This window comes from Drosophila yakuba, chromosome 3L, assembly GCF_016746365.2.
Source record: "Drosophila yakuba strain Tai18E2 chromosome 3L, Prin_Dyak_Tai18E2_2.1, whole genome shotgun sequence".
NCBI classification, from domain to species: Eukaryota; Metazoa; Arthropoda; class Insecta; order Diptera; family Drosophilidae; genus Drosophila; species Drosophila yakuba.
In genome coordinates, this window is record NC_052529.2 from 18,651,442 (window position 1) to 18,670,460 (window position 19,019).

Consider the following 19,019-nt stretch of genomic DNA (forward strand, 5'->3'; position numbering starts at 1 on the left):
TACCCACAGAACATTTGATCCTTTTGACAAGATCAAAGTGGTTTGCCTCTGAAACTGGAGAATGAATCTTTCGGCATATGAAAGTGGAAATAGAGGATGGATGGTTCCGGGTCTAGAGCAGAACTTCTGGGCTCTGGGAGGCGGAGGGGCGTGGCAGCCGGTGACATATGTAGGTTGCGTTTAGTAGCTTAGAATCAAAGTCGGATCAGCGCAAATTTCTGTGATCTTCTCAGATCTCCAGCGATTGCTCTCTGCCGGCGCTCTGCCGCTGTCGGCTGAACACTTTGATGTCCTAATTGGTTTATTACTTTGTCGGCATCTCCAGTCTTCTTTGTGTTTCTGTTTTTTCTCTCCACCTATCCAGATCGCTCTCCCTCTCTCCATGCACTGCGAAATAATTTGTACTTCAAATGTATGTAATTTTACAGCTTAAAGTCAGGCACAACTCTTAGAATTAGAAATATTAATTAAATTTTGCTTTTTAATAGAATATTAATTCTCATTAATTATTGTCTTTTAATACATTTAATACATTTCAAAGTAATAATGCCTATTAGAATACATACATAGTTTTAGGTATACATTTATATAACTTTTTAAACAAAACTATGAATAAGGTATTTTTCTAGAAAAGTGGGTATACTTTAATAGTTTCTTCTTACTTTTAACAATACATTTTAATGTATGTTTATAGAGAAATATTATAATAATAAATATATTATATCAAATACCGAAATAATTTTTCTTGTGCAATATTTTTCGGTGCATTTTCTGCTGTGGCTGGAGTCTGTTTTATGCCGTTGCCTGTTTTATTTATTTCTTCATTTCCCTGGGCTTTCATGCTGCAGCCAGGGACTTGAGTTGAGTTGAGATACGACCTGGGGCCCGGCTTTGGCCCGAAATGGAGCTTAACGAGTGAGCACGCGCACAGAACGGGATGGTTGATGGCTGATGGTCGATGGGACGGTCGATGGGACGGTCGTTGGGCCCCGGGGCACCGAGATCCCGGACTGGAAAACGATCTACCCAAGCTCCCCAGCCGCCTCAGTGAATTCCCCATTGGAAGCCCCAACTCCAGCCCCAACCACTCTTAGCCTTAACAATGTTGCCGCGTGTGCGCTCAATCAACATGTTGCGATATCAGCGCAATTTGTCATCTTATAAACAACAGAGAGCGCGGCTGAAATTCTGATTCTGGCCAGGTCCGATGGCATCGTGATCAGAAGCAGTTTAGCCACTGCCATGGCTAAAAGCAGAACAGCAGAGCAGCAGAACTGCAGACCATCGGAACATCACAATGGCCAACTACCAGGAAACCGTTTTCCCAAATCGCCCATCTTCCATCTTATAGCCCACATATCCCATCCCATCCGATCCCATTCCACAGCTCACATCTTATATCTCAGTTCAGTTTCTGTGCGGTGGTCCTGTGTGAAGTTCGCCGTATTCAAAGCACAAGAAAACTCAATCAAGGGCCTCGTAAATCTTGGCACAATTTGATGAGTGCACAGTGGGAGACAATGGCATGGGCCGTGACCCGTGCACAGTGGGCCATAAAGGTGTCATAAGCAATGCCTTTCGGACACTGAAAAGAGATAAAATATTCCTACAATAGCTTCAACTAGTATGGAGTAGGGACATCCATATTCACGAGTTACACTGACCTTACATTTATAACAAATTTGAATTGTCAAATAATTATAGCAAAAACTTTGTCAATGAGTTAAATGAGTAATTTTGAAAGAATCATAGTATATTTAATATATACATTACTACATATGACGGTGAGGATACGATTCATACCACGGTGCTGCCCTGCAAGTGGTTCCAAATTTCTCGGCTTATTGATTACAGCCGACGCTTGGGCATTGGCGCATCCAGTTCCATTTCCGATTCGTCATCATTGCCACCAGCTGTGAGATTCTTGAGGATTCAATCGCAGCTATGATGACTCGATGTGTGTGGCGGGTGTTTTGACATTTGGAGTTGCTCGAAATGGGAATCTCGGCGTTCGCCTTCCCGAACTCGAATCCTCAAAAGTGATACGTCGAACTGCCGAGCGGGGCACGAACTGCTGATTCCGAGGCTGATCCGGGTCATTATTGATCGTCCGTGTCCCGCTGTTGTGATCCGGTCGCAGCAGGCGATGCGATCCTCCGGCTGCAACAATGGCATCGTTGTCCCATAATCTACACCACCAGCGGCGGACCTTTTGAAGGTCCTTTGGGCCAAAGTTCTGGCCGTAAGGGCGAACACACACGCCGCCGGCAGCATATGCAAAACACAATGAGGTTCTTTGAAGCGCATCGTGTTCCCCTCTTTCAGGTAAGCGACAATTATTTATCTTACAAATTTACCTGAAATTAAATACTTTCGTTTGACGGCGCTGCGCAATGCAGCTACACAAAAGGCGACAAATTCCCCCCTTTTGCCATGTGTGCGTCGTGTTTTCATTTTTTGTCTTTAATCAGCGGCTGCTGCTTTGATCACCATCTCGGGATCGCCATCGCCATTGCCATTGCCATTCCCACTGCCATCAGCACCACCTGACAAGGTGCTACGTTTAAGTCCCTCCCTGCTTCCTGGCTGCCCACCTATGTATAGGTGGTATACCTGCGGTCGAAGGTGTGACAAGTCAGCGGATTTGCGTGTTGCTTCTTGCGAAATATTTAAAATGCAAGATTATCGCCCAAAAAGGCTAGTTCGCCGCACTTAATCCTGCCGCTCCTGCAGTCTCTCCAATTTCAACCGGGTAACTTACACCGAGAACATTTATTGCCATCATATACTCGAGGTTAGGAGTATACTTTATAAACTATATTTGTAATTTTAAAGTTTCAATTTGACATTTCATTTTTATTACTTACCAACAAATAAGACCTTTAAAGGTTTTTTAAAAACTTGCAGAAGAGTAATGCAAACGCAACAAAAACATACATAGTTTTTGTAATGTATTAAAAAGATAGTTAACCATGTTTTTGTATCCAGGAATTCCATACCCATTTTATTCATCTGGATATTTGATTTAGAACCTCAGGCAAGTTATATTTATTGGCTTAGATGGTTTTTAAATAATATGTGGTCGTGGTGTAACAAAAATATTAGATACATTTACTTTCTATATTAAAGACACCATAATAGCTTGTTTTAAATCCAATGCAAATATTTTTTGTATTTTTATTGTTTTTTCCTGTGTACAAAATGATGCCGTTTTTGATCTTGCCGTGTGCTCGACTAATTAGCAAAGAAAGCCACAGAAACAGTGAAAAGAGCGGTGGATGTAAGAACAAAACCATTTCGATTAAAGCAAAATCCACCGACAACTAATTCAATCCAATAATAATCGCGCAATCATAATTACACGAATCTTCCGAAAGAGTAATCCAGACCCAGTTTCAGTCGCCGTCCCGATCCCAATGCCGATCCCAATCCCAATCCCAGAGAAATACACAAACGAAGATCAACCGACCGACCGAGCGAGCGATCTTAGCCGGAATTCTATTGCCGCCTGTGGCAACAACAACTGCAACAACAACAGCAGCAGCGGCAGCACTAACAATAACAACGTCAACAACAACAGGTTGCCGCCGCCTGAAGTGCTTCGTGGCCCAGACAAACGTTAAGATTGTAATAACCATGTTAAAAGCAATTTACGTTTAAAGTGCTACCGTGATACGCCGCCGCTGCGTTTCTTGATTAAGAACAGAGGGGATGCTGGAAGGTGAAGGTGAAGAAGGTTATGGGGAAAGGAGGTGAGGAGGTCCAGGAACTGGACTTGCATTTATTTGGCGGCAAGAAATGTGCATACCCGTTACCTGTCCAGAAATAGGGTATGTTGTACTCCACAGGGAATAAGATGCAGAAAACTACGATGTCTCTAAAAAATGTATAAATTTATATGTTATGCCACTGTTATGAAATCGTTAAACAATTTAACAAATTAATTCAAAGCGTTCGCATAAATCTTATATTTATTTTATATAGGTCTAAGATCATCTAGATGATCTTGTAAAGATATATTATCTTAAGAAATGAACGCTCATAAGTATGCAACATTATAAGTTTTTTTTTTTTTTTTTTTCGTTTTATTTATTAAGTGAATCAACATTATAAGTATCATGTATCGTACTACAAATTAATAAAGTTATAGCATATTGATTTTTTAGTGAGTCACGTATGACATCAAGGGAGTATGTAGAGAGTATCCCATAGTCGAGGCAATTTCTTCGTTCCATGTTTTTTATTTGGCTCCTTTGGGAACTTTCCTCTCATATTCACAGTCCACTTAACACGCGCGTCGCACAATGCGCCTCAAAACACAAATGAGCAGAGTTCTGCGCATGCGTCGCTGGTGCTGATGTTGCTGCTGCTGTTGCTGCTGCTGATGTTGCTGCTGCTGATGTTGCTGCTGCCCCAACGGTGGCGTTGGTAACCTCAGAAAATCTGTGCTGGCGGCGCGCTTTGATGTTCGGAATGGCGTGTGCCCCTATGCAGAGATTTTCGCTTTGTTGTTTCGCCGACTTTGTCTACGTCTTAGTTGCCGGCCAACAACAACACCATCGCCATGCAACAGCAATTTGCCGCCAAGTGGACCGCAGCAGCAGCAGCAGCAGCCACAGCACAAACCTGAGGAGCGTGCAACATTGGAGCGTGCGATCCGAGAGAGTGCCACCAGAAAGTGGTTGCCCCTTGGCAAAGTGGGGAAACCATTGCAGCCATCTCTGGCGGCCTTTGGAGTAACCATAGAGCTCACCTTTGGAGTAACGGAGGCCTTTGGAGTAACCATAGAGCTCACCGCTTATTAAACAAATCATTCATCCTAAGAGATAAACAAAATTAATGGAAATTTAACCAAAAATTAAAGTCTTACAATAGTTATTGTAAATTATATTAGCTAAATGATAATCTTTGCATTTCCCCAAGGATTTTTTAACACTTTCTATTTGAGACTTTTGATATAGTATTAAGATTATAAGATCGAACAATTTTCCATTTGCTCCTTATGAATTCTTTCTAATTCTTTACCATCTTGATGACATCATTGATGAAAGCTGGGACTTCTAGTCCTTAATGGAAAGTATTTTAAAATATTGAAGGAATTCAGGGAGGGAATTCAAATTATATACCCATATTAATATATTTTAACAATATGCTGTGGTTTTTTTTCTTCATTCAACTAAGGTGTCAATAAATTCTGGTATAATTAACTGGTATTAACTTAACAATTTCCGTAAACCACCTTGCGACCATCCACATCACTGACCTCCGTCAATGGAGAGCAATGCAATTATGATCCCCGGCTGGATGAAATTCGAGATGCCCGCTCCGCCGGTTGATGGATGAGAAATGCTGCTGCAGCCTGGAGATTGGATGCTGGATTCTGTATGCTGGATGCTGGAGCCTCGGCGCACCTGTTGCGTTTCCCACAGAGAGAGGCCGCTTTGCTTTTCGCAAAAAAGAAGAGGAAACGCTGGAGAACAGTTGCGCAGCGGATCCTGAAATCGGGCAAAAGGATCAAAGGACGTGACCGTGACTGGGACAAACCGATAATAAAGTTGTGCATTAAATGAAATTTTAATTGCTTATCGGCGACCGGCGATCCGGGAGCCCATCTGTTGGGATTAGAGCGGCCGAATGGTCGAGTCGATTGATGTCAAGCGATCGGTCGGTCGGCGCTTTGAAGATTATGCCCAAAGTTATGAGGCTGAAACTGCGGCTGAGGTAGAGGCTCTGTATTCCAGGTGCTCCGTTCTCCATGCGAAATTATATAGCTCAGCAGCGGTGGTAGCGATGTAGCAGCTTTAACTACGCAGTGCCTGTCGCTTCCTCGCCGTCCTCTTTCTCGTCATCGTGATCGTCATCTTCATCTTCATCGTCATCATCATCATCATGGTCATCATCTTCCGCTGGGGCACCGCATCAGCTGGCGCTGCTGCTTGTTGCTTGCTGCTTGCTATTTGCTGCATGCGGCAGAAGATGAAACGCGGCGGCAACACTTTGATGCGGCCAAGATCAAAGCCGCCGATTGTTTACATAATAGTGGCCTTTGAAACGGAACAATAGAATGCCAGGATCAAAGACACCGACCAGTTTACCCGGTTAGTGCGCTTAAGCGAAATGAATGTCCATGTCCGTCCGCCCGTGATCTGTTTTCCTGGCCCCACACCGCAAGAAAATCTACGCACTTTCAAATTTAAATAAGCTCTAGCTTGTCGGAACCACAAATAAATCCTTCATTTCTTCTTTTTTGAATCAGCGAGAATCGGTTTTATTTACTATGCTATCTACAATTTGGGTTTGCTTCATTTTGCACAAAAAGTTCTTCCAGTGTAATAAAAGTAGCACACCTTGCTGAGGATGGGAACATCGACGTTTTGAGTGCTGCGGTAAATCAAAATTTTAAGGAAAACAACGAAAATAATACAAATTGTTTTTGACACTTATCAGGTTTAGTTTTTCGTTTCAAAGACAACAATAAATTATGGTTTTACTCCTTTAATATTTTGTCCATTTCCAGTGCACTGAGATTTTTGCTAAATAGCACATCCATTTAATTCAGCAACGTTCGTTTTTTTAGGCAAAATAAACTGCTAAGACTTTGGGAACGATTGTGTTCCCTCTAAACTCTTCTCTAAACTTGCTAAATATTGTAAACTTGTGAAGTTTGTTTTCATTAAACATACATAGCTATCTGTCTGTGCTTCGAATATATTGTTTTACAATTTTCAATTGTTGTCTTGCTACTAAAATATATTAATATTAAAATAATTGGTTTATGCTCCAATAGTTCGCGGTGCAGTAAAAGTAGCACTCATCACAGCCACATGCTCATCCCGCTGGCAAAATCGTCATGGAGTGTCTTTGAATTTGTGCTGCTGTAATTGCTGCTCTTGTAGCCGAAGGAGTTGCAACTGCAACTGCTGCTGCTGCTGCTGCTGATTGCGCGTCAAATGTTTATGGCATTCATCGCGTGCTGGCGGCGTTTTAATTGCTGGAACGGCACAAGCGCCAAGTGGTTGGTGGATGGCCACGCTGCGTATGAGCAATGCGAGCATCAATAATCTCCTGAGATGCTGCCGCCGCCGTTGTCGCATAATAATTGCGTGTACTTAATGCATAAATATTGCACTGAATCGGACTGGTCGACCGGGTCGGCTCCTTTCTATTTGCCACTTTTAAGTTTGCCGCCGCCGTCGCCGCCAGTTGGACATCATTTTTTCAGGCACTGTTTTGTTTTTCTCATTTTTCCAATTCATTTTATTTTTTTTTTGCTCTCCCTGCCTTCTTCCTTTAGGCCTACAATTTCTATTGAAGCAGAGCTGCGACGGCGGCGAACAGCTAAAATCAATTTGGTCAGTGATAAAATTTTTGCAAAAGCGAATCAATTTTATGGTTGTGCCGGGGTGTCGTTGGGGCGGGGGTAAATCGTAAAAGAATTTCGATTTCGGGGCCAAATACGGCAAAAATCAAAAGGCCCGAAAAAGAAGAATTTTTAATGATCTCTTATTAATTGAGTTTCCTATAAAGAAGAGTGTGGCAAGGGTCTGCTGCTGAAACGGGGAATTCGCCTTTAGATTTACAATTAGATAAAAGTCGCTGGCTACTTTATTGAGATTTTATGTCTTTAAGCCGCATCCAAGCTGCCGAATGTCCAGGGCCATATCAAAATTGCTTCGTTTCCACGAAATGCCGACAGCTATAAAACACCAAATGACCCAGCCAAAAAAAAAATGGAAAACAATAAAAACAACATATATATGCGATGAGCGAATTATGAGAGTTTGCATTATAATTGCAATTACACTAAATTAGCATTAACCAAGCAAGGGGAAGAAAAAAAGGCGCAGTCAGAAAACAAAAGACTTAGGCAACGAACTCGAGCGAGAAGACCAGAAGCGCGTTGAGTTTCATTTCGGCATTCGATTAAGCAGATCAAAGGGAACCTTAATACGCTTATTAACAAGTAGGTGCTGCTCCTGATGCTGCTGCTGCTGTTGCTGCTACCGCCGCTGCCGATGAAACTGCCACTGCCTCTTCGGCGACGCAGTTGCAGCGCTGCCCGCGATTCTCTCAACTTGCATTGCCCTGCAGTTTATTATTAGTTTTGTTATTATTTTGCGTATTCTAAACAAAAACGCAGACGAAACAAATACAAATACCGCCAAGAGTGAGAAGGCGAGAGCGAGCGGTAAGCACGTGAGAGAGAGCGACGACGTCGACCGCAGCAGCGAATCCGGCAGTGGCAGTGGCAGCGGCAGCGGCAGCTACAGCGGCAGCGGCGGTAGCAGAGCAGCAACTTCGGCACTTCCACAGCGCAAGGTAAAATTTCATTCCGTGGCGAGCATTCGACGTGAGCGGACGTTTAGAGCGCGTGTGCCGTGCCGCAGATAAGAAAACATTGCAGTGCTATCACCAGAGTAGAAAACAGAATCGAATCAAATACATTAATTCACAGTTAAACGACGAGAAATCAGAAAAACCCCCGCCCTACGGAAATCAAAATCACAAGTTGATAAGTGCCAAAACAAAAATCAATAACGATCGCATACAATGCAGCGCCCCAAAAAGTGCTCCAAACTGTGCTGAACAAAAAGAGAAAAAGCAAAACAAACAACAGAAAATCTATATTTAATCTATACTATATCTATGTGTAATCGAATCGAAAATGGCAGTCGAACAAATTGATAAAATGGCAGCTAAAGCCGGAGAAGCTACAAATAAATGGATTAAGCCACAGCAGGTGAGTTATCAAAAGCGAACGCCGAAATACGGTAGCCCCACAAATGAAATATGAAGCTGCTGCGAATTAATATACAAAAAAAAAAAAAAATTAATATAGGCAAAAGGGGGGATATCAAAAGTTGCCGCTTAAGCTGAAAACCCAAAAAATACAGTAGCACGTCAATTAAAATTAATAGCTTCCGACTTAAGCCGCTGGCCAGGTTGTGAGAACTCAGTTGAGAAAACACCGAAAACCCAAACCCTCTACAGCTTTATTTACGACATTAGCATAGTAGGGTCGAAATCAATTTGAAAATCCTTTGCAAGGGCATAAAAAACGAGATTAAATTTGCCTGCGTGCGCAAAAAGCCACAGAAAAGGCGGAAAACAAAAAGAGCAGAGAAAAATAAGTTGCAGATTGGGAATGGGGATTCGGATGGGAAGAAAACAAAAAGGCCGACAGAAATGAGCGGGGAATGGGTCTTTAAGTGTAGCTAACCAAAAACCCTCATCAGCAGCAGCAACAACAAAGTGCAGGCCGCCTTCGTGCGCCCCACTTCGCATCAAGTCGAGGCCCCTATCCCCAGATCCCCACATCTCCACATCCCCATTGCCATGCGGCCCCTGCCACAGCCACATCCACATCCACATCCACATCCTCAGCCAGAGCCACATCTACTCCACTCCTCGGCCGTAGTAGCTACTGTTTTCAAAGTTAAGATCAATGAGTGCGACGACGATGCCTTGGCTTTTTGTAGTTGGCCCGAACTGCACGGCAAACAATTTTGCTTGTTCTTCAAAGTGATCTAAATATTTTGTGAATAATTTCTTTCAAAATAAAAAGGGTGCTTAATTTTAAGACTTTGGGGTAATGACATATTGTAAGAAACTTTATAACAGATTGTCAAATGTTGTAGCTAAAATCATCCAGCTATTGATTTTAGTTGCTTACATTGTAACTATTATCATGTTAAAGTACAAAACTTTACAAAATTAAGTAAATTAAATGTTTATTAAGCACAAATGATTACTAGTTTACTATGATTCTATAATCTACTTCGGCTTCGTATTCCCTTTAATTAATTGGCAGTTCTGAACTAGAAATTAAAAAAATCATATTAAAGTTAAAGATCCCCCCAATTTCTCTCGGTGCCGTGCTGGCCAGCTTCGATCTGCTTTGCAACATGCCGCAAACATACACGAGTCCATGGGCGGCAAAGTACAAAGCCGAAAACGGCACGGGTTTAGCGCGCTCGGAGTAAAAAGCGATCAGCGGGCAGCAGCGGTAAAGGCGACCGCTTGGCAGACGTGCGCACATCCACAGATACAGATACTCAGCAACAGATACAGCTACAGCTACAGCTACAGAAACAGATACAAGTACAAATACAGATGCAGATACTCAGATCAGGCCGGTCTAATAACGCTGCTGTTGGCACTGGCTACACGTTTCGGCGGCTTCGCTTTTGTTGTTGCCGCTCCACTACCGCTTCATACCCATACTCATACCAATGGCCATACCCATACCCATATACTCCTTCGGATTCCCATTCCCGCTGGCCTGCGGCTTCATTTGAGGCTGCTTCCGAATTACCTGCGCCTTTGCCATGCCAGCAATGCAGTAGCAACAGCAACAGCAGCGCAACAGCAGCCACTGCGTTATTTCCCTGCCATAAAAAGTATTAAATTGCCGCAAACAGGTGTATTTTTATGCCCGGCAGGCAGAGAAAAACAACTGAAACCATAAGGCGGAGCGTTCAGGTTTCGGGAACTGCAATTATGAACGCCTAGGCCCGTGGCTTTAAGTATTCTAAAATCTAAAAAAAAAACGCAATTCAGGTCACAACCGGTGAACAAATCAATCTTTTACAGCTGCCCAGGATTAGTCAGGTAAAAGTGGGAAAGTTGGCAAATTACCATGGAAAATTAACACTGAAAGTTAGGCAAAATAGAAATGTTCACTTCCATTAACGCGTTACAAACTAACAAGTTGTACGTCGATCTTGTAAATAATAACTCAATAATCCAAACAAGAGATGTATAAAATATATATTTTAAATATATTTTACTGACAACAAACATTATATAATTATATTATATAATCACTGTTGGTGATCACATACTGAAGCCTCTGTAACTCACAAAGGGTCCTTGATCCGAGTTCTCAACAATTCGGGGATATTTCCTAAACTTTTTTATTTTATTTGGTAAGAGCGCGCTCTCTTTCGTAACGATTCTGGTTACGCGCGCAAACTGAAGGCAATGGCAATTGAAGCCGGCAAACAACAGAGAGACCGGGACAGAGACAGCGATATGGGTTCGTATGGGTGGGAAGAGGTGGGGAAACGCAAACAAACTGGCAGCAGGAACCACAACAACAACAAATAAAACAATAATAACAAGAACAAGAACAACAAGTGCCATGAGAACGGCAACGGAAGTTTATTTATGCCCCAGACCGCTGTTTGTTTAAGCGTATTGCGATAAGCTGCGAGTGACTGAAAAGCGCTCGTCCGTTTGTAGTTGTTGTTATTGCTCTTGGTGTTGGTGTTGTTGTTCTTGTTGTTGTTGTTGCTGCTGCAAGTGCGCCAAGAATAACAACAACCTCAGCACTGAAGTGGAGCTGCCTCCACTTTTCCGAGACCAGCGACGACGGCCTCCCTTTGATTTGGACAAGGTCGTTATGGATTGTGCTTAGATAACTCAGCATACAGGCAAGCCTCGCTAAGTCAAACAACTAGCAGAATGAATTAATATTAACTATATATTTCTTTTATCTATATTAGATTTTTTTACAGTTAACATTTCTTATTTTGAATATCAAATAATCTGCTAAAGAAAGATTAAATATTTAAAAACCGAATATTTAAAAGAGTTTTTCAATGGAATAACACATTAAAATTAAAATTAAAAAATATTTGCCACGAATTCATACCCACTGCTGCAAATATGGTTTAATCATTTTTAAATCAAATCAACTTTCGCGAATTGGCGTAACTCGCAATCCCTAAGCTAATGCAAATGGCAATTCGATTAAAAACACTTAAAAGGGGCGCACAGTCGCAGTCAATTGCCAGCGCAATCGAATCAAATCAATTCAAGTCACAACGGGGCGTATACTCGATTTTTTTAATAAATGAAAAAAGTGGCAAGAAAAAACACACCGCGCATATAAAGAACGCTTAGCGCCATCGCGTCGCAATCGCGACCGAGTATTTGCAGCAATTAATAAAAACTGACAATATAATCGGTGCGACAAGTAGTTGGCTGCCAGCCAGCCCCCAGACATTCGATTCCATTCGAATCGAATCGAATCAAGCAGAATAGCGCTCCTTTGTCGGCTTCGCCGCTGGGGGAAGGAGGGGTATGAGTTAAGAAAAAAAGGTGGAAAAAAGAAGAAAATAAGGCAAAATATTAATAAGCAGTGCCCGCAATTAATAGCGCAACTTAAGACTCTATATAGGGTAATTAAGCGGCGCTTGTGAACATTTTTCCTTTGGCCACGCCGCCTCTGTTTTTGTTTTTTGTTCATCGGCGCTGCCGTTTTCTTTAGTTTTTTTTTTCACTATTTTCCCCTCGCAACAGGTAAACAACAAGTGCAACGTACGCTCACCCGTATCTCTAGGTGTATCTGTATCTGTATCTGTTTCTTTGCCGGTGTTTACTCAAACGTAAATCCGCGCACGCACACGTGAAATCTTTTTATTTGTATTTATTTTACTTGCTTTTTTTTGGTTGGTTGGTGGTTCATTGTGGCCGCAGTTGGCGCAGTTGAACTAATCAACAATGGAAACTACTCATCTGGTGTTGAGGAGCGAGCTCTTGTCAATTTCGTTGTTTGGCGGCAAACATCAGACGACGAGCGGCTAAGACGACCCGAAAAATATCCAAACCTGTTGTAAGAGACGTGCAGAGTGGAGAAGTATCGGGGGATGGGGTGAGAACTAGAGGAATGGGGTGAGTTGGGTCTGAAAAGCTGAGAATGGGGGTACTTCTTAAAAGTTTAACTAAAATAAAACATGATTTTAAAGGGTAAAATAAAACTATGGCATTTCCAAAGCTTTTTATTATATAAAGTTTATTACAAACTCCATATATATATATCTGTACTTTAAACTTAACTAGTATTTAACGTATTAATTAAAATATTCGGAATAATTTACCCTCTTCACTATCATATTGATTTAAAATTGTATTGGCAACGAAATAAATGGATGGCTTTCATAAATCAAGCTTGCGCACATCTTAATCGAAATTTATAAAGCATACTGTCAAATAAAATCAATTCACTATTATTAAAACGTTATCAACCAGGGTATTTGTCAATGATTTTGTTAAACCAAATTTATCTGAATTCCTGCATTTTGCATAATTCATTTGAATTCGGGGGAACCAGATTGTTGGGTTTATAAATATATATAAATACTTAAGTGGCAAAACCACCGATATCGCCGCAGATATATATGGATATATTTTAATGACGGCTGGCTGGCTACCGTTAGCACCACTTTGCATTTGAGTTGAGCTGAATTGAGTTGAGTTGGCCCAAACAAAATTATACTTTGTAGGCCTTTGGCCAATATAATTGCCAGAGTTTTTTGTTGTTGTTTCGTTTCGTCGTTTCGTGTTTGTGTCATTTGCATTTTTCTGTCTGCAAATTGTCGTGGCTGGCGGCAACGAATCGGCAGGAATCGGCGGACTTCAAAGGCCTGTATAAACATTGATTGAAGATTTCTTTACGATTTCTGAATGGTTATTTATGCGGAGGCAAGACCGTAGACAGAATTGACAGACTGACACACTGAGACACTAAAATCGTTGCCCATGCTGTCGGCAAATGTGTTTTGTTGTTCTTATTGTTATTGTCTTATTTACAAATTGCTGGAAAATAGCTAAACAAAAACCAAACCCGAACTCGAAGTCGAAGTCGAGAATCAGCGAAACGACGAAGCAAATCGCCAGATAGCTCATTTGATTGATGTGTGTAAAAAAAAGAGGGGAAAAAAGAGTGAAAAGAAACAACGAGGCGACCTTAAGTTCAAAGCCAAGAACTGGTGATTACCACGCGTCAGCGGCCATGACATTGTGAAATTGAAATTTGTTTGACTGGCCCACGGGGCGTATGATTAACTACAATTTCTTGCCGTGTTTGACTAAATACCTTAAGGTTGTCTCTCCGTGTTTCTCTCTATGTAAAATCAAAAACAACAACAAATCTACCAAAAAACCAGAGACAAAGGAAAAGGGGGGAGGGGGAAAATAACACAACGAAACGGCAGGCGGCAACAATTTCTTTGATCTTATCGCAAAGCTTCTTGCTCGCATTTTGATCAAAGCAAGTTTTCCGCCAAAAACACACACACCACTCATTGGTCGCGTGAGAGAGCCGCGAGTGATTTTTCGGCCCAAACAGAGAGCAGCATCTCTTCCATCATCTTAGCCATATATTGTTCACTCTGTAGCGACACTAGACACTAAAGCAACTCTCTTCCCTGCTCTTTTCTCGATCACACAGACAGCAGCGCCGCTGCTAACGCTTCTGCTGCTCTTGGCCACGTTTAGTCAGCTGCCAGCCGCGCGCAGCAGCGGCATCTTGGACGCAGCCAGTCTGCAGGAGAAGGATCCCCTGAGGGACACCAGCATGAACATGATCCAGCGCAACTACATGGTGATGCACTCGGCCAGCGGCTCCGGCGACCACAGCCGCTCCCTGAAGCGCGCCAACCTGGCCAACTCGAGCATCACCTGCAACGATGGCAGCCACGCCGGCTTCTACCTGCGCAAGCATCCCAGCTCCAAGAAGTGGATCGTCCTACTCGAGGGCGGCTGGCACTGCTTCGACGTGCGCTCGTGCCGCGCCAGGTGGATGCGCCTGCGCCACCTGATGACCTCCTCCCAGTGGCCAGAGACGAGAGATGGTGAGTCCGATAGCGAATATACTCTTCATTTCATAACAATACGTTGCTTATATTCAACTAATCTAACAAATTAAACGGAACAACGAAAAGTAATCACTACATTTTCCTTTTCCAGTTGGAGGCATTCTGTCGCCCCATCCCGAGGAGAATCCCTACTGGCACAATGCCAACCACGTGCTCATCCCGTACTGCAGCAGTGACTCGTGGTCGGGAACGCGTACGGAGCCGGATACCAGCGATCGGGAGAACAGCTGGCGCTTCATGGGAGCCCTGATCCTGCGCCAGGTGATCGCAGAGCTGATTCCCGTGGGATTGGGTCGAGTGCCTGGTGGCGAACTGCTTCTCGTGGGCTCATCGGCTGGTGGCCTGGGTGTGATGCTCAATTTGGATCGCATTCGCGACTTTCTTGTCAACGAGAAAAAGCTACAGATCACCGTGAGAGGAGTGAGTGACTCTGGCTGGTTCCTGGACAGAGAGCCATACACGCCGGCGGCAGTGGCCTCCAATGAGGCAGTGCGTCAGGGATGGAAGTTGTGGCAGGGCCTGCTGCCCGAGGAGTGCACCAAAAGTTATCCCACGGAGCCCTGGAGGTGTTACTACGGATACCGACTATATCCCACTCTAAAAAGTATGTTGTCTTTAACCTAAAGAGATTTTAGATTTTATTTAAACCGCTTTTCACCTCCAAACAGCGCCCCTTTTCGTCTTCCAATGGCTTTTCGACGAGGCCCAAATGCGAGTGGATAATGTTGGAGCACCCGTAACGCCGCAGCAATGGAACTACATCCACGAAATGGGCGGCGCCCTGAGATCCTCGCTGGATAATGTGAGCGCCGTTTTCGCACCCAGTTGCATAGGTCATGGGGTGCTGTTCAAACGCGACTGGGTCAATATCAAGATCGACGATATATCCTTGCCCTCGGCACTGCGCTGCTGGGAGCACTCAACACGCAGCAGGCGTCATGACAAGCTCAAGCGTTCCACGGAGCCATCGACGGCGGTCTCGCATCCACCACATGCCAATAACCAAAGACACCAGCGACACCGCCAGCGGCTGCAGCGCCAGAAGCAGAACAACGTGGCCCAAACTGGAGGGCAGCAGCGGAGGCACAATCACCTCAGCAAGGAGGAGCGGGAGGAGCGGAAACGAGTGCGCCAGGAGCAGCGACAGAGGCGCAAGCAACGGCGCCGCCAGCAGCAGCAGAAGAAGGCTAATGGAGCGCAGGAGCATCGGAACAAGAAGGATAACAGCCCCAATGAGCAGCGGAAGCAGCGGCGGCGCCAGCAGCTGACTCCCGAGGAAAGGCAGGAGCAGCGAAAGCGACGCAGGAAGGCCCAGCAGCAGCAGATGAAAATGCAGCGGGAACAGCCGGCAGCCGGAGTCTTGCTGGAGGCGAGTGCGCCCCAGAAGACACGCTCCTCCAACAACGCCTCCGCGGGCACAAAGTCCAAGAAGCGCAATCGCGTGCCGCGAGTGCCGGAGAAGTGCGGCCTCCGTCTCCTGGAACGCTGCAGTTGGCCGCAGTGCAATCACTCCTGTCCCACGCTCACGAATCCCATGACCGGCGAGGAGATGCGCTTCCTGGAGCTGCTCACCGCCTTCGGCTTGGACATCGAGGCGGTGGCCGCCGCTCTGGGCGTCGACATGCACACGCTCAACAACATGGAGCGCACCGAATTGGTCAACATGCTCACCCAGCAGGCCAACTAGGCTCACCAAATACCCTGTACCCCTTGGGGGATCCAAAGATGGGCAAGGAAATCGTAGGAGAACGAAAATACTTTAGGGATATTATGCACAGTTTCTTGGTTTCTATCTTAAAGCGTAAAACTTGACAAGTTACTTAAATATCTTAGTGATTTTAAACTACAAGAGAGTTCTGATCCTTAGCTGTATTAACTGAACATCCTTAACAGAAAATAAGATCAATAAGGAAGAAGTTCTTCCTTTTAACTTTGATTATTTTTAAAAATAGAACACTCTACGATTTGCAAGCACTTTTTGGAGGTCTATGGAACTCGACCCACCCTACTGTAAATAGGCGCCCCTTATATATATAGTTTGTAGGTGGGGCCGCTCTGTAAATATTACATAATACCACCCCAAACACACTCACATTAGCGGAGATAACTCCAATTCCTAGAACACACCAAGAAGAAAAGACATGCGCATAGTACCCAGTAATTAAGCAGAATTTATTTATAGTCCTACTCGAACTGCAACTCCTATTCGTATTCGTATTCGTACTCGTACTCGTATTCACATTCACATTCGCCACATTTATTCATTCGCATTCTGCAATCATAATCAAAGAAATGAAATCTGCTTAACGAGAAACTAAACACAAATGCAACCACAAGACTGTTTTTATGTTTTTTTACATATATATATTGATAAATAGCATAGTTTACATAGATATGCTTAATGAACGTAAATGTTTATGTAATTTATTTGATAATTTATGGCCCGTTTAGGATTTTACTTTTGTGTGGAATCTAGACTGCTTCACATGCCCCACGCATATGATTATTATTTTTTTATATTTTTTTTTATACACTTATTTTGTACCTACCTCAGATCAGTAAGAATGAATGAAATTGATAAACAGCTGCCTTCACATAGCATTGCGTACCTGTGCAACGAAAATCAAATACTTAATACTTAACTTAATACCGCCCGCATTCCGTTGAAGAGAAAATGAATAAATAAATATAAATAAAAGATACAATAGCAAGCTAAATAGCTAACCAGAAGCGAAGTGAACAAATCGAATAAATAATTGTAGCAATGTTTGTAAAGAATTTCTAGATAAACGAGAATAAATCGCACACAAATTAACTATTTAAAAGTAGTAACTTATGCTAAGCCTGTACAGAACTGGTTGAAGTTTAGCCCTAAGAATTGTTGTACTTAAACTTAGTGATAATCATACACGTAATGCAATTCGCAAGCTTAATAGCTTTTGTTAGCGTTGTTCAAATGAACTGGTTATCATTTTCAAAAGATGAAATCGACCAATGTTTGAAGAAGGAAGCCAATCCAATAAACCCGAAAAATAATTAAATGCAAACTCTGTCTAATTATTTGTTTATTTACTTTATTATTTTATCTTGGCCGTCGGCAGCCTTCACATAACGCTTTTGTGCACCAGCGATTGTCATTGCCACCACATCCTAGGTAATTGATTTGGGTGCAGTTTTTTGTCTGTGCATTGTAGTGCCACATATTTTTGTTGGCCGACTTCTTGCACTTGCTTTTGCGATTGTTACCGCCATCGAGGTTCCCCGCACACTTGGAGTCTTCTGGAAAAATAAATTAAAATTTCAAAATAAATTCCACAGTGTACTTGTGTTGATTTGGTGTTGATGACAACTTACTGGGCTTTCCCTTGCACCGAGTTACTCCAGTTACATCCGCAAATAGGCATACAGCCATAACTACTGCGATGAGAATCAAAGTGCTTATCCGCATTTTGGCCACAAACTTCCACTCGTGAGTTACGATTGCAGAATGAGGTCTTAACTCAGCTGGCAGGCCCCTTTTAAGGTCCAGTACTGCAAATATTCGATAAACTTTATTTTCGGCGTGCAATTGTTTAATACAAAAGCTGAGCAGCAAAACAAGAAAGAGGCACGTGTTTTTAAGTGAATAATAGGCAACAATTTAATACTTCTTCTTCCTTACGTAAGGAAAGGCTTTCGACATAAAAGATTTCGCTGCTTAGCCTAATAAGGTGAATAAACTTACTTACGTTTTACACTGTCGAATACATATAATTTTAATATACATTCTAAAACAAGAGAGAACGCAATAGTCGAGTTCCCCGACTATCTGATACCAATTACTCAGCTAGTGGAAGTGCGAAGAAGAGTCTTCAACACTGACAGGATTTGACGGTTTGTAGGCGTTAGAGTGGGCGTGGCAACTTGGATCGACAAACTTGCGCTGCTTCTATGTCTCTGGAGTCTGTATGCTTAGTCTTAACTTTCTAACTTCTAGTTCCTGAGATCTCGACGTCCATACGGACGGACAGACGGACATGGCCAGATCGACTCGGCTATTGACCCCGATCAAGAATATATATACTTTATATAGTCGGAAACGTTTCCTTCTGCCTGTTACATATTTTTCAACAAAACTAGTATACCCTTTTACTCTACGAGTAACGGGTATAAATATCTTTAAATAACATATTTAGGTCAGATACCTAATTTCAAATTAAAAGCTCATTCTAAAAATACCTCATAACAGAAGTTTTTAATTAGTTGTCTTCGCTGCTTTCACAGTGATTATATAAATAGAATAATAACTAATTTCTGCGAATAACAAAATGTTTAAGTCAATGCTCCTGTTAATCATCAGTGCTTTTAGGCCGAGCT

General features: G+C 42.9%; 2 protein-coding genes across 2 annotated transcripts; one reads left to right on the forward strand and one right to left on the reverse strand.

Moving 5' to 3' along the window:
- The first annotated feature begins 8,318 nt into the window (after positions 1 to 8,318).
- LOC6539522 (palmitoleoyl-protein carboxylesterase NOTUM) lies at positions 8,319 to 17,710 on the forward strand. Its single transcript, XM_002086375.3, has 4 exons — positions 8,319 to 8,740; positions 14,237 to 14,639; positions 14,755 to 15,267; positions 15,332 to 17,710. Exons 1-4 carry the CDS (start codon positions 8,666 to 8,668, stop codon positions 16,348 to 16,350), a joined length of 2,010 nt encoding a protein of 669 aa, XP_002086411.2. The 5' UTR covers positions 8,319 to 8,665; the 3' UTR covers positions 16,351 to 17,710.
- Position 17,711: 1 nt separating this feature from the next.
- LOC6539521 (BPTI/Kunitz domain-containing protein 5) lies at positions 17,712 to 18,174 on the reverse strand. Its single transcript, XM_002086374.3, has 2 exons — positions 18,018 to 18,174; positions 17,712 to 17,942 (listed from the first exon to the last, which is right to left on the reverse strand). The coding sequence occupies exons 1-2, from the start codon at positions 18,109 to 18,111 to the stop codon at positions 17,746 to 17,748; spliced, it is 291 nt and encodes a 96-aa protein (XP_002086410.3). The 5' UTR covers positions 18,112 to 18,174; the 3' UTR covers positions 17,712 to 17,745.
- Positions 18,175 to 19,019: the final 845 nt, after the last annotated feature.

Excerpts from the sequence above, each read along its gene's own strand:
- LOC6539522 (XM_002086375.3), top strand. The coding sequence starts at position 8,666 with ATGGCAGTCGAACAAATTGATAAAATGGCAGCTAAAGCCGGAGAAGCT. Across the intron at positions 8,741-14,236 it reads AATGGATTAAGCCACAGCAG|ACAGCAGCGCCGCTGCTAAC; the intron begins GTGAGTTATCAA and ends TCGATCACACAG. Across the intron at positions 14,640-14,754 it reads GTGGCCAGAGACGAGAGATG|TTGGAGGCATTCTGTCGCCC; the intron begins GTGAGTCCGATA and ends TTCCTTTTCCAG.
- LOC6539521 (XM_002086374.3), bottom strand. The coding sequence starts at position 18,111 with ATGCGGATAAGCACTTTGATTCTCATCGCAGTAGTTATGGCTGTATGC. Across the intron at positions 17,943-18,017 it reads TCGGTGCAAGGGAAAGCCCA|AAGACTCCAAGTGTGCGGGG; the intron begins GTAAGTTGTCAT and ends TTATTTTTCCAG.